Genomic DNA, 14,276 nt, shown 5'->3' with positions numbered 1-14,276 from the left:
GTGTTCTCTTTTTAGTGTGCTTCTCCCACAGCTGAGTTCACGTTAAGTCTGCATCAATAATCACCAATACCACAGGGGAGGCTTGTCCCTTATTTAATTATTTGTGTTCTGAAGCTGAACCGAGCACCAGAGACTTCCTAACGGACCTCAATTATGACACTGTGCTGTCACAGCGAGAGTATGTGCTATGGTTTTGGATCATGGGGGTGAAGGCAGGGCATTGTGGGTGTTTTTACCTCACCGGTTGCCTCCCCCCCCACCCCCCACATACACACACACACCCCTGCAGCTGCCCTGAGGGGACACAGAAGACCCCAGTGTCCCACACTGGACGGTGCCTTGAGTGACCACGCTTGATACTCGCAACAACAACCGAAAAAAAGGATAAAAAAAGAGGAGACCATAGCATGGAAAGGAACGCTTCCAGGCAAGAGAGCTCAGAAAGCTTCTCCTCTGTTGGGGGATGGGCAAGTATTCATCCATTCGAAAACGATAAGCCATTAAGCTCGCTCACTGCTCTAGAAGGTTCTGCCTTCGCCATCTCGGGCTGTAACAATAACACTGAATAGCACTGACAATATAATCAGGCTGCGTGGCTTACACTGCCAATTCACACTTAAAACCAGTCTCATTTCTGCATTGCAATGCCAGAAAATGATAACAAAAACAACAACCAAAAGATATTTTTCATCACATTTTTCAATTTATGTTTGCTCATTTTTGAAAACATTGTACCTCTGACCTTTTCTACAACACTGTAAATCTATGGTTGTGTTCCACACATGATTTGAAAAAGGTCAATGCAGTATTTTGCCAGCAACATTGATTTGTCATTATAGTAATCTATGCAGTGCTCTGAGAGGCGGATTCCAATAAAAAGCAATATGGCAGCTCGCCCTTCGTTTGAGCCCTTCTGCAACATTAACACACTATTAGAGGCAGCACTAATACTGCTTTTTGGGGACCGTTATATGTGGACATAAACACAATTACCATCAAGCTAAATCTTATGGGATGGCACATACTTTAAGTGTATGGATCAAGCATCTTTTCAGCTCTTCTGCAGAATTTGAATAATGCCTGGTAACGGTGATGCACAAAATTATTATGAATTAAGATAACCCCTCATAATGAAAAATAATCAATCTTTCTTTAAGAATGCTATCATTTATATGCATATTAATCTTTTTAAACAGTTATTTTATGTTCACTGATGATTTAACTTATTGGTATTTCAGTTGACAAAATCAGTGATTTAAATTACTCACTGGTGCCAAAACTCATTGAAAACCAGCCGACACTGCAGCCCCCTGACACCTCTGCTCTAACAAAGTAAAATTAAACTGGAAAAAAGCCAGCACTGCTCAAGATGAGGTCATTTGAATTATGCTCATCTTGAGATAACCTGTATGTACCTACAGTGCAACATTAGCATGAAACATTGGTACACAGCTCTCAGTGTGATTTTGTATACAGAGCTCTCCCGTCTTCAGTCTCACAAAATGTAACATAGATTTCTTGAGATCATATAACAGATGATATGTCCACCAAAGAAAACACCCACCTTGTATTCCACCCCAGGAGCCTCAAACCCCTATTGAACTGAATGAAATTCAATTACACAGAAAATCAAATTGAGACCAACTACTGTTTGGCAGCACTATTCTCTGGAGCCCCCATGAAGCCTGCCAGATAGCTGTTCCTTTACTCACACTGGCAAGGCAACTCAATATCGCAGGAGGGATAAGCATGCTAAGTCGAGTGAAACACTTAAAAAAAAAAAAAACCGCAGCAAAAATCTAAAAATGGATGATGAGACAGGTGTATAAAATCCCCAGACAGAAGTTCATGTAAAAGTGCCTGCAGTGATGTCCAGACCATATATTTTGGTTTGGCATAACTATTAGCAGAGGTATAACTAGAGCACGTGTGAACTAGAGCACAAAAGCTCTTGCATCTTGACATCAATAAAAAAGGTTCAGTAGGACAGGGGATGGAAATGAAGGATAAATCCTAAGTCAAAGTCATCTTCAAAAGTTAAAGACCCGTCTTTGAATCCTCTTTTATCAAAATGAGCTTTTTTGAACTCATGAAAAAACACCATTTATGCTATTCATCCTTCATCTGTAGAGGTTATTCCTTGATCATCTGTTTGATTTTAACATTGACCTGTATCTAAACTATGAATATTCAGAGGACAGACGCTTTACAAATTTGAAAATAATTGCTTAAAATTGTTATTTTATTTTGAATAACAATGATATTGCATGATAATAACATACTGTAATGATATCATTGTACAACACAACTACTGTATGGGTTAATGTTCAGTTAACTACTGGACATATGGCTAAATGGTTCTTTATGTAAGTGCCATGGAACAGCGAGAGAAGATGGCCGCCAGGTTCCAGACAACCAACAGCTTTTCCAGAACTATGCATTTTCACAGATTTCTGTTGAATTTTATGTTAATTTTGACTTCCATACGGTACAAAAAATAAATGAACTCAAATCACCATAAACACAGTGAGACATCTAAGATGGCTAATTATTTTAGCAATTAAAAAGCAGAAATGACTCAGCAGCCAAAAAATATAAGGACTGTTTATCTGCATGCTGTTGCTCAGCCCGATGATGCAGATCCATGGAACCGTCAGCGATATGGTCCTTAGCCTCCAGGCAAATCTTTCTAATGAGCACTTCGGAAAAGACACACATGAAACAGTGAAAGTAATATATTCTCCATAAATGAGAGCTGCTTGATCCATAAGTCCACTTTAAATAATGAGGTCAACTCTCACTGGTGTGTCAAATGCTGATAAGAACTACAATGTGCACCATTGTTCCCATATACCATACCTATAGTAAACCCCACCAAGGTCTGCCTTTCCTTTTGAATTCAGTTCAGGCCAATGGCAAGATTCTGAGGGACATCAGGCTATGTGTATCCCAATGAAAGGCTTGCACGCACTGTTAAACTGGCCAGTGTTAATTGAACTCTAGCAGTGTTAATTAACCTATAAACAGATAACATTTGGTGCCATTCTGGAATGTGGTACCAAACGTTATCTGTTTGTAGTTGAATTAACACTGTTAGAGTTAAATTAACACTGGCCATTTTACAGTGTAGGTATAGCATTGATTGCTCTTGTGGTTTACAGGAGGATGAACGCTTTGCTCCGTTTTCACAGGTTTTTATTCATAAGAGACAAGGTTTGTGTGTTCTCTTTTTTTCCAATACACAACACTTCAATACACTTTCTTCCTGTCCCTCTTCTTTCACATTCTTTCCAATTATTATGTTAAGAGAAGTTGTTTCATGTCCCATACTGCCAACTATGTCCTTAATTAGCATGACCAGATGGTATTGGTCTGAAGAAATAGATGACATCTATGGCACTGCATTACAAAGAGGCAAAGTCTGTGATTGGTTCCCTGTGATCAGTATAAGACAGCACATCTGATTGGTTCAATGTTTCAATTCAATGATTAGTAGGCTACAGAGTAACAATTACTTGAAGTGGGTCTCTTGCAGAATATATTACTGCATAATGAGGACTACATAATACATTGCGATGACTTTCATTAGCATAAAGCATTATAATGAATATACATGACTTGTCCTCATTGGATATGTCACATGATACTGTGCTAATTGTGTCAAAATTATTATCCTGCCACCCTTCGTAATGTTATGTTGGCTGTTACATGCTGGTCATAGTATGTATGCATTCTAATGACAAAGCTTGAGCTCATTAGTTAAAAGTGAAAAAGGCACCGTGAATGCTGCAGTACTCACTTAATACCCGAGATACACACACACCCACACACACACACACACACACACACACACACACACACACACTATTGGTTAACTACTATTGTTCGGGTAATTTTAATATACTCAGTGTACATAAAAATATTAACACATTGGATCTCATATAGTACTATAATCAAAACAGCTGTCAATCACTAATGATTAGAGATTAATTGACAGAAGAATTAAGTCCTTGTTTAACAATAGGCTTATATCATTATCCTGTGCATCTTCAAAAGAAGCACATATTAATATAGATGCGTCTAACATGAGAATTAAACTAATCATCGTGGGGTATCATTTGAGTTACTATAAAGATACTCAAGGAAAATAGGCTACAATACAACGAATCAAATATAAAATGATCCCAACTACACAACATATTTTTCTACAAATAAACCGACAACAGACTGCACTGTGTTTCTTTAAAAATGTGCTGTTTGCCTTAATCAGGCGGTCGATCGGGTATTCGCTGACGAGAAAAGATACAATAGTCATCCGCACGCCTCATTTGCTGTTACCAATACACGTTCAGTAATGAGGTTCTGGTTACTGTGGGTCGAAATGTGTTAGACCTACAAGGAATAAGTCAAGATTTAAGTGGGTCATGCTCGCATAAAATATAGATAATGAACGAAGTGAATAGCCTACGTAGCCTAGTTAATAATACATACCCAGAGCCACGCACATATCTGAATAACCTGTGGCGTTGTCATCATAGGAATTGTTACCACGGTATTTAACAACCTGATCCAGCATAAGCGAGATCATCGTGGGCTCTTTGCGTGAATCAGCACCCCCCGTGATACAATGACATGGTGCAGTGAAGCCCGCAGAGCCGCTGCTCTCCAGCTTAGATGGAAAAGGCCTACAACTGAGCGGACGCGAGGCGCTTGATTCACTTGATTTATCCGTGAACCACCAGGTGCTTTCCCCCTCTCGAAATCCTATCAATATTCATAGCGCACATCGTTTTATTTTATTTACGGTGACGGAGGCACTAAATTATAGATTATGTTTGCTATGTGAAATGTTGTTTATTCGTTACAGTGTGGTCATTGCAAAGCATTGTACAATACGGAGCATTTTTGGGAAGAATAAAATGGCGAATTCTGAGATTTCCATAACATTAGTAGTAACCGTAGCCGTGTTTTTGTTGTCTAACTTCTGCTGATTTAATAAACATATTAACTAAAGTAATAATACGTTTAATACATCCTGAGATTCTGCTTCTGAAAACGGTAGCACTGGCAGTCAATATTATTGCGGTTATGCCTTAACCGAGTGAAACTGGTGTTACTGAGGAAATACTGTTCACGAAGCGTTTTCTTTTTCTTTTTCTTTTTCTACATGACGGCCCGGTCTCACTGCAACAAGGTATTCCGTCGCATTCCATTTATGTCGTTAATATTCCCCTTTTTCTCACGAATTGCACATCTTTATCGCAACACAAGGGAAATTATTATTGCTAATTAAACCCCTTCAATATGTGCAATCCTCTGCAGCACCAGATAATTTTTGCCGCTTCGTCAGCTCGCTTGAAACGAGAGGGGGCAAAGAGGTTTAAGAAACTGCCATTTGTCAACATGGTTTGTCAGACTTCGCATATCTTCAGACATTTTTTCGCTAGATGAAACATTGTCACAATTCTTAGATAGACAAAACTACTAAGCTTCACAATTCTCGTTACACGTATGATAACATGTAGTATACCTTTATGTAGCACAGATTGTCTGCGTGTATGCCAAAGGAAGCCATTTCTGTGATGGTTACTCGGGCAACAAATTCCCCCTGATTCCGATTCAGTGAAATACGATTCAGTGGTCCAGTTGACAGAGTGATTTCAATTTTTTGTAACAGCTGTAAACCCATAATGTCATGCAAAGATCCACACGCTTGTCACTGTGACGCTTTGTACGGGAAATCGTTTCACCAAAACGCTAGTGTTACATGCATCTCTTGCATGACGATTGTTTAAGTTGCGTGCATAAATGGGATGGAGCAAAACCACACATTGTGGCAGTTGTACATTTAATTGTACACACGATATCACGCGACTCGCAGAAATTCATGTCGACGATGCCATTGGTTTCAACTGGTGATGGCGAAGGGACGTATTCATTCCAGTTATTGCACAAGCATTAATATAGGTCCACACTGTAAATTCGGTATTAAACGTCTGAAGCAGTCAAGGGTCTGGGTTGTGTTCTTGGGCTGAACTGACTATAAAAACAAATATTGGTGACCCACTGTTTCCTCATTTCTGATCATTCTATTGCTCTTTTCTATAATGACTGGATATGTTACTTACAACAATTGGTGACAGCAAAGCTGTTTGCCACTTCCAGATTGTCGATATGGGGCGTCAGCCTGAACTCAGACGTGCCGAATTGGACCATGCCTATTCGAAATGCGCTGTATTCCTGATCGGCGCCCCTCGGAAATAAGCCCCCTAAGGGAAGGAGACACAAAACATATCAGCATGGAACACATACGCTTCTGACATATGCCCTGTCTGCATTTCCATTAGGTAAAATACATTTGTCTAACGCATTTTATCCTTTCAGTAGTGTAGTTATTATTTCGAATGGAGATGCGCAATTTTCATTACCGAGTAGATCTTCATGATTTGCTCCATATAAACGCCAAATTGTATTTACATCAGATTCTAACCACGTCGTGTTTATAGTAAGAACACATTATTAGCTCCTAAATACAATATTTCACATACCAATTTGTACACTGGGTGAGCCCCCAAACGCCAGTCCCCAGAAAATGAGAAGCAAAAAAGCGGACAAATTCATAATATTTTTCATTTCCAAACGGGATCAGTCCACATCAAAACAAAACAAAATATAATCCCGCTTTATCACCAGCAGTCGTTTTTCTTTATTTCATATTCATATTGACGTTTCCCTTGCGAAATCAACCGCCTGATGGTTACTCGGGGATAAAAATCGTGGCTTCAGTCCCAGCAGTGAATGAATGGTGATGCAGATTTGTCTTTCTCCTCCTTTGCGGTGCCGTCCCACTGAATCGGTACCTCCGCTCTCACGCAAGGGCGCCGCACTCCTTTCCGTCAGTCAGTGGAGCTCTTTTCAGTGGAGCATCACGAACAAGGGCGGAATGTTAATGAGGACGTAAAAACACGAACAAACCCGAGCTCTCTTCATTTAGTTCATTGTTGGTTTGGCAGCTAATATTTTATCCGTTCTGTGAAACACTATACGAGAATGAAATGACTTGTCGATTAATTCTTCATAACCAAAAGGGTGTAGTGTGCCTTATCCACACAAGCTATTTAATATTTATTTGAACATTTTTCTAAATGTACAACGTACGTGTTGGCAAGAATTTAAGATGTAGGAATGCATGAGCATACCTTGTTAAGCGGGAGGCATGCTATCTAATCTTTTCCGGTCAATTAAAAGAATGTCAGAGGCCGGTATAATCTCATTAAGGGCATAGACAACGCAACCTCTTGAACTATGCCTATTAATCAATAGGAAGGCTCGAAGAAACGCAGTTAAATGAAATACAATTTGTGAGACTCACATAAATGCGCAAGACAGGAGATGTATCTCACCGTAAGCTCTTATTTTGTCAGCAGTTTTGTTTAATATTTTGCCAGGAGGCCTAATAAGGGCCACGAAAGGTTGCACGTTTTCGGAAGAAGGGTCAGATTCAACACGCCAGACGAGATTTCAGCACCATGGACAGGTCAACATTAGCCAAAGCTCAGAAGTACTCACATTGGTTTGAAATTTGTTAAACTTAAACGATCTGAAAGCGATTTTGAGTTTGGAAGGGCAACCTAAAACCTAATAAAATGTCATACGAGGCCAGGAGCGAATTGTTTGTCTTAGAAATCAGCATCCCTGGTTCTGAGAGCCATAGGCTATACTGATTTCTATTGTTATGCAGAACCTAATTGCTAATTAAGAAATTAAAGTGGTTTATTTCACAATAAACACCTAATTTTGTTTCTTGGGTCTGAATTAATCACCGAATTTAAGGTCAAAACAGAAATCAGCTTACCTTGCTTTTCTCCAAGACCAGGGTAACAGGAATTTAGCCAGTTGAACAGGAGTATGATACAATAGCTGGCGTGTGAGACTGAATCTGACCAGGATTGCAGGACCTCTCCCACTGTGATAAGGACACTAGGATAATGAAAGACCAATGTCAGTAAACGTCTTTGTGTAACAAATCATCAGAAAGACAACTCCTATTACACAGTGTTCCCACAGCTGCAGTGGTTTTTTCCACCTCATCCAGGGGAAAGACTGCTCCCAATTGGCTTACCAAAATGACTACAGCCTGGTGTTCCTGGGTCCACTAAGTACTACCCAAGCTAAAGCCCCTTGGCTTGCACAGTAAAAGGCCCATCATTAATTCAACTCTAACAGTGTTTATTCAACTCTTAACAGATAACATTTGGTCCCACATTCTAGAGTGGGACCAAATGATATTTGTTAAGAGTTGAATTAACACTGCTACCGTATGATAAAAATAACAGTGTTACAGTAATTCACAATGACTTTGTCCAGGACTCTTTTAGGGACTTCTTAGCAAGCTTTGTAAACTCTCCATTTTGTTTTTGGGGCTAACTAGTGGTTTTCATCTTGCAGTGTAACCTCTGCAGTTCTGTTTGTAAAGCCTTCTGTGGGCAGTAGTCATAGAAACATCCACGCCTGCCTCCTGAAGAGTGTTTCTGATCTGTCGGACAGCTGTTTGGGTTTTTTTCTTCATTATGGTGAGAATTCTTTGGTCATCAACTGTAAAGATCTTCCTTAGCCCACCAATTCCTTTGCAATTATTGAGCCCTCTAGTGCTCTCTTTCTTTGTAAACCTATCCTTTGTTCCCCCTAGTGGTATGGGCACTGGCACCCACAGGATGGTAATAAAGCAAGTATCCACAATGTATTAAAAAATGGGCCACAAACACACTGCAAATTTGAGGTCAGCACCTGCAAAAGACTCATTTCTGGCCAACAACACCACTCATTCCCTGATCAGCACTCAGTGCAATAAATGGCAGTAAAATAAAAGAAGCCTCCCCATCTTCCAATCACTTATTACACAGTAAAAAAAAGTTCTGTACTTTCCACGGTTACGCAGTCTTGTTTATGAAAAACATTAGCATGAAAAATCGTATACTCTTTCAGCTTTCAGAACAGTACCTCAGATCACCAAATAAATCATTCAGAAATGTAGTTTTAAATGTCCATATGTAATGTACTTACATTGCATTCACGTTCTCTCCAAGATGTATGACCATGCAAGGCGGAAGCTCCCCAGGGAGGCAACCGAGAGGCCAACAGCAACCTTAAAAGAGCTCCAAGACTTTATCTACTCTATGCACATATGACTCATTTCATGCACTCTCCATTATTCTGAGCTGGGGGGGTAGAGTGGCGGGATGGAAGCCACTTTTTACCAAAAAGAACCGCCAGTTCCATCTGAAGTATACAAGAAAACACTCATGATCTCAGGTTACCACGTGCAGAAAGGTCTTGTGTAGTCTGACGAGCCCAAGACATTTGGCCTTAATTTCACATGATATGCTTGGCGCAAAGAGAACACAGCCCATCACTCCAAGAACGCAGTCCGTACTGTCAAGCATGGTGGCGGCATTACGTGGTGGAGATGTTAGTCTTCTGTAGGGTCCTGGGGCTCTGCTGAGGATAGAGGGGGAAATTTATAGTGTAAAATACCAACAGGTTCTGGAGGAAAGCCTGCTCTCTCCAAAAAAAAAGCTTAAAGTAGAATTTCACCTTTCAGCACAAAATTGATCCAAAGCACGCAGCCAAATCTACAGTGGAATGGCTGAAAAAAGGAAGATCAATGTCCTGGAATGGCCCACTCAGAGCCCTGACCTCAGCCTCATTGAAAATCTTTGGACTGGCCTAGTGAGAGCTGTCCATAGGCAGGCCCCTCATAATTGGAGTGAACACAAACTCAAAGAAGAATACTGCAAAGACAAATGGGAGAAAATAGCAAAGCCTAGGTGTGATTAGTTGGTAGGCACTGTTGTTATCAAAGCAAAATGTGCTTCCACAAAGTATTTGCAGACTTTTGCAACTAAGACATTGATAGTTTTCCATTTAAAATTATTTTTCGAAAAATTGAGGGACTTGTTTTTGACTTTGTCCGAACAGGTCTCATTCTGAAGTCATATATTGATACTTAGGCAGAAGTCCTCGGTGTCACTACACCAGGCAGAAAGAGTCCTTTGGTGTCTCTTCTGGACACTCAAGGTATCCCCACAGACTTCAATAGAACCCCTCAGCATCTTTAAGTTGCAGAACATGTTATATCGACATCAAGGTCGAGAGGGAACAGTGTATCTTCCCAAATCTTAATTCCATAACTGAAATTACAATCTAAAATAACTGCAATGATGTCATAAAACTAAACATTGTTTGAAGGCTTCTGCCAAATAAATATATGAGGAGTTGGCAATGAGACCATGTTGAGATGTCATTGGTTATAAGTTATAATTTGAAAATAAAAAGTAGCTGAAAAAAGAAAAAAGTCAGACTTGTCTGTCAGCCTTTCAGACACCAAAAACAAAACAATACATCAAGACATTTTGAAAGGGTGTGCAGATTTTATAGAACCTGTGGGTGTGTGTGTGTGTGTGTGTGCTTGAGTCTTTTTATGTTGTCTCCCCAGGAGCAAGAACCACAACACAATTGGTTCCTCGGCTCAGAAAGCCGAACACAAGCCTTGTCTGGAGGCGTGCTGTGCAGCTGTGGGGTTCACCTGCTTTAATCTCCTTATATGTATCACATCGATCGGGAACACAATCCGTATTCACTGACTCGCTGAACCTGATACAGTTCACACTGAGGAGTTCATGTTGCACATGCCGTAGAAATATCATTGAACTAAATTGCAATCCATATCACACATACAAGCTGAGAAGTACACATCACACATGAGACTGAAGTGAATAAAATAATGGAGATGCTCCATCTTTAATAAAGCAAAACAGTGCAGTCCCTCATGGCATATGGTAGTAGAAGACCGGTCCAGGTCATAGGCCCACGCTTTAGTTCCACACCAGCGTGGCAGTGTCTGTTCATCAAATGCAGTGCTGCTGCAAAGAAGGATCAAGTCTGAATAAACCCAACTCACACTTCTCTGAGTGGCTGTAGCATCGATTTAGTTAAAGTCTCCAACCTCCATCTCTTTCTCTGTCTCTCTCTCCCTTCGTCTCTGTTGCCACTCTGCTTTGGAAAATGGAGTTCTGGTGTAATTGTTGGATCCTCACCCTTCATCCCGAGATTTTTTTTTTTTATGACAAACTTACTGACTGACAGACTGACTGACTGGTTGAAAAGCTCTTCTGAAGCAATGGCATAAATAGTTGCAGTCCTTGAACGGTACCATTTTTTTTGCTCTTTCCGTTTAAAAGGAGTAAACACTCTGTTTGTTCATTATCTTATCTTTACCTCGGGGAAATGGAAGGTTAATTGCATCTGGGTGTTCAATGATTTGTTTAAACTTTGATTGACTGGATACAAAATACTTTCTTTGTCCTTCACCCTACATATTTTAGAAATTGGAAACTTGGCTGAAGCTTATATGTTGGTCAAGTTTTTATGTTTATATGTTTGTAAATGTCCATCAAAGCATATGTGTTTTGTTAGGCTCATTCTGCTGCGATACAGTATATCTGGGAGATCAGCCAATCAAATGATTAAGATTCCTGGTTTAAAACAGCATTGAAACAGATTGCGATGCCCACCACTGTTACTTCCACTGCTGAAAAAATCCCTCATGGATATGTACTGTAAGAAGTAATGCAACGTGTTTGAAATAAGAACTATAATCTGGTGGAAAATAAGACTTTGACAGGCCATTGTATTAGTATGTCTGACAGAGACAAGGTACAGTACCTAGGATGAAGGTATCTATAGGAGTCAAGCGTTAGAGAAAAATTATAAATAAAACAAGTTCACACAATTCACAGAATAAAGGTTTCAGATAATATACATTTTTACTTATTTCATTCCTGTCTGAATTTAATTTATCTCAATCTCATTTTATTCTGTATTGTTTTTTGTAAAGCCCTTTAAAGGACTTTGAAAGTAAAGTTAATTATAAAAAGTATAATAATAATCACAATAACAATAATAATAATACTTATTAATATTATTATTATTATTGGATTAAGGCCATCGAGATCTGGAGGTTACCCAGATCTCCATGGCATGAGTAGGCAGACTTCCTGGGCAACCTGAGTGCCACCTGGCTCGGACATGTGTCTGTTGCAGGGTGACTGTTCCACACTGTGTCTGAGATACTCAGTGCCAACCCACTGCCACACAGTTCAGTATGCACCCTCTTTGGTTTTGCTTTTGCTTCAAACAGCAAGCCTGCAATATTCCACTGTAAGAGTACAGACATAAGAATTCTTTCAGTTCAGTCTTCTCACACGGTGAGTGAATAATAAGAGAAAAGAAGTGAGAGGAAAATCCTGTTTTGGCAGAGGCAAACCTCCACTGACATAATTCAATGTTCAGGTCTGACAGAGTACCATTTACACTGACATAAAGCATTTGGATCCATTCTGGACTCTGATGAACTGATGAAAACCGATGCACATTTAAATCTTATTTGAAGTGTAGATTTGATGGTACATGACATGTGAAGATGTATGACAAAAATGGCGCATACATTACTGACCATAGAATGGCCCACTCACTCGCGCACAAACACACACACACACACACACATACACCACAAACAGTGTGTGGGTGACTCGATGGTCAGTTATGATTGAATCAACCCACAGGACTCTAGGTCACAACCGACACCTGCAGGGTCGGAATGCTTGTCCACGTGGGGTGAATCATCACATCAAGAGCTCGCGCTTTAGTTGGACGATTGGCTACATTTTCAAAAAGTGCAACAGAAGCTGGTTGTTGTTATGGAAACAGCTCTCTCCCTGAATACGACCTACCTCTTTAGAGAGAGAGAGAGAGAGCGAGAGCGAGAGAGAGAAAACATTTGGGATCTGAGCCACAGTTCACCTCAGTTTTCTTGTTCTGTCTGTGATATCAGGTATAATATCACAGTGACATTTCCAAATAATATTTTACAGGCAGAAATGTTTTATTTATTTGTTCATTATTTTTTACACATACAGCAATTTATCAGCTGCATGACTTCAGACTTCACATTTTCATGCAGTTCATCACTTATAAAGCCTAACAGAGATTCATTACATTCAGCATTGCACAACACATTTGGTTGCTATATTCCTTGTCCATCTTTCATGTCAACTTCTTCCTGGCGATGTGATCTGACTGAACAGTCATGTTTTTATTTACATGTATACAGTAACATCATTTATTTCAATACAGTAATTGAGGCACAAAATGCCGTATTGTCTCTTAGCTCCTGTGTGCTCTTGTTTAGCCATTCCATAGCTCTTTTAGGCAAGATGAAGGAAATGCTAAACATTTTATTTACAATTCATTTAAATATAATTTAAATTTCAAGTGTCATTCAAATCACTGAAAATTTCATTCAGCAGTATGCTTCCAGTAAAATGATGTAGGCATGTCATCTCTTCTGAAACATCAGTTTAGGAGGTCTCCATCAGAGGGCACTGTAGAGCTTGAGTGTGTTCAAAAGCATGCTGGCTTCAGCAGTCCTTATTGCTGTAGTCATTATTATCTTTGCGGTTACTGCATGAGGCTACTTACATTACTGAGGCTACTTACAGCAAATCAATGTATGCGTGTTTCCTGCCAACAATATTGTACAACTGGAATATCTGACAACATTTAAAACCAGAACTTTAACAAAGACGGTAGTTATTATTTTTCATATCTGATGTTTGATTCGGTATAATACCTGTATGTCTAATTCACACATCACCAGAGCTGGGCTCAGTCTGTACCTCGCTGTAATGTTGTGGTGAAGTCTCCATGGGGACAGAATGGGCCGCCTGCAGAAATCTAATCTCAATGTCTGTTGCCATAGCAGCCGGCCTAAAACTTAAGATGTTCTGTGGACCGTGGTGCAAACAGAGTTTCAAATGTATGAACCGACCTTTTGCAGGGAAAAGCAGATGTGATTTAACAGAACATCTTTTTGGACAGATTTTGACCACACATCCCTGGACAGATTGGGTAAAGTAAAGAGCTTGTACTGCTGGTAGGATTGTGCCAATATGTGAATTTATACATTATGCAAAAAATATGTTTAAAAAAAATGTAAATATATTACATGTTAATATATTGGATAATGGCAGGGAATGAAATACTACTTGAAATGATTCATATTTAAAAAATATATATGTTAATGTATAATATCATTTTATATATATCCACTTTGTAGTTACATGCGATCACCAAACCTTTTATTCCCTATTCCTATTCCTATTATAGGGTACCTACTCTACTGCTACTAAGTACAATATTGTAGGAAAACACAGGTT

The 14,276-nt window shown here is 39.5% G+C and overlaps 1 protein-coding gene across 5 annotated transcripts in view; it reads right to left on the bottom strand.

Annotated features, from left to right (window-relative positions):
• LOC118228019 (glutamate receptor 2) overlaps positions 1-6,927 on the bottom strand; it is a 36,369-nt gene extending 29,442 nt beyond the window's left edge. For 3 of the 5 annotated variants that reach the window (XM_035419193.1, XM_035419190.1, XM_035419192.1), the window contains exons 1-2: positions 6,549-6,927; positions 6,129-6,269 (exon numbers count right to left, since the gene is read on the bottom strand). In XM_035419193.1, coding sequence (XP_035275084.1) covers positions 6,129-6,269; positions 6,549-6,633 — 226 coding nt within the window. In that variant the 5' untranslated portion in view covers positions 6,634-6,927. The remainder of the gene's footprint in view (positions 1-6,128; positions 6,270-6,548) is intronic. The other 2 variants (XM_035419188.1, XM_035419191.1) reach the window with 1 other exon arrangement.
• Between the last annotated feature and the right edge of the window lie 7,349 nt (positions 6,928-14,276).

This window comes from Anguilla anguilla, chromosome 5 (genome assembly GCF_013347855.1).
Source record: "Anguilla anguilla isolate fAngAng1 chromosome 5, fAngAng1.pri, whole genome shotgun sequence".
Classification (NCBI taxonomy): domain Eukaryota; kingdom Metazoa; phylum Chordata; class Actinopteri; order Anguilliformes; family Anguillidae; genus Anguilla; species Anguilla anguilla.
This window is presented reverse-complemented; position numbering and strand designations above follow the sequence as displayed.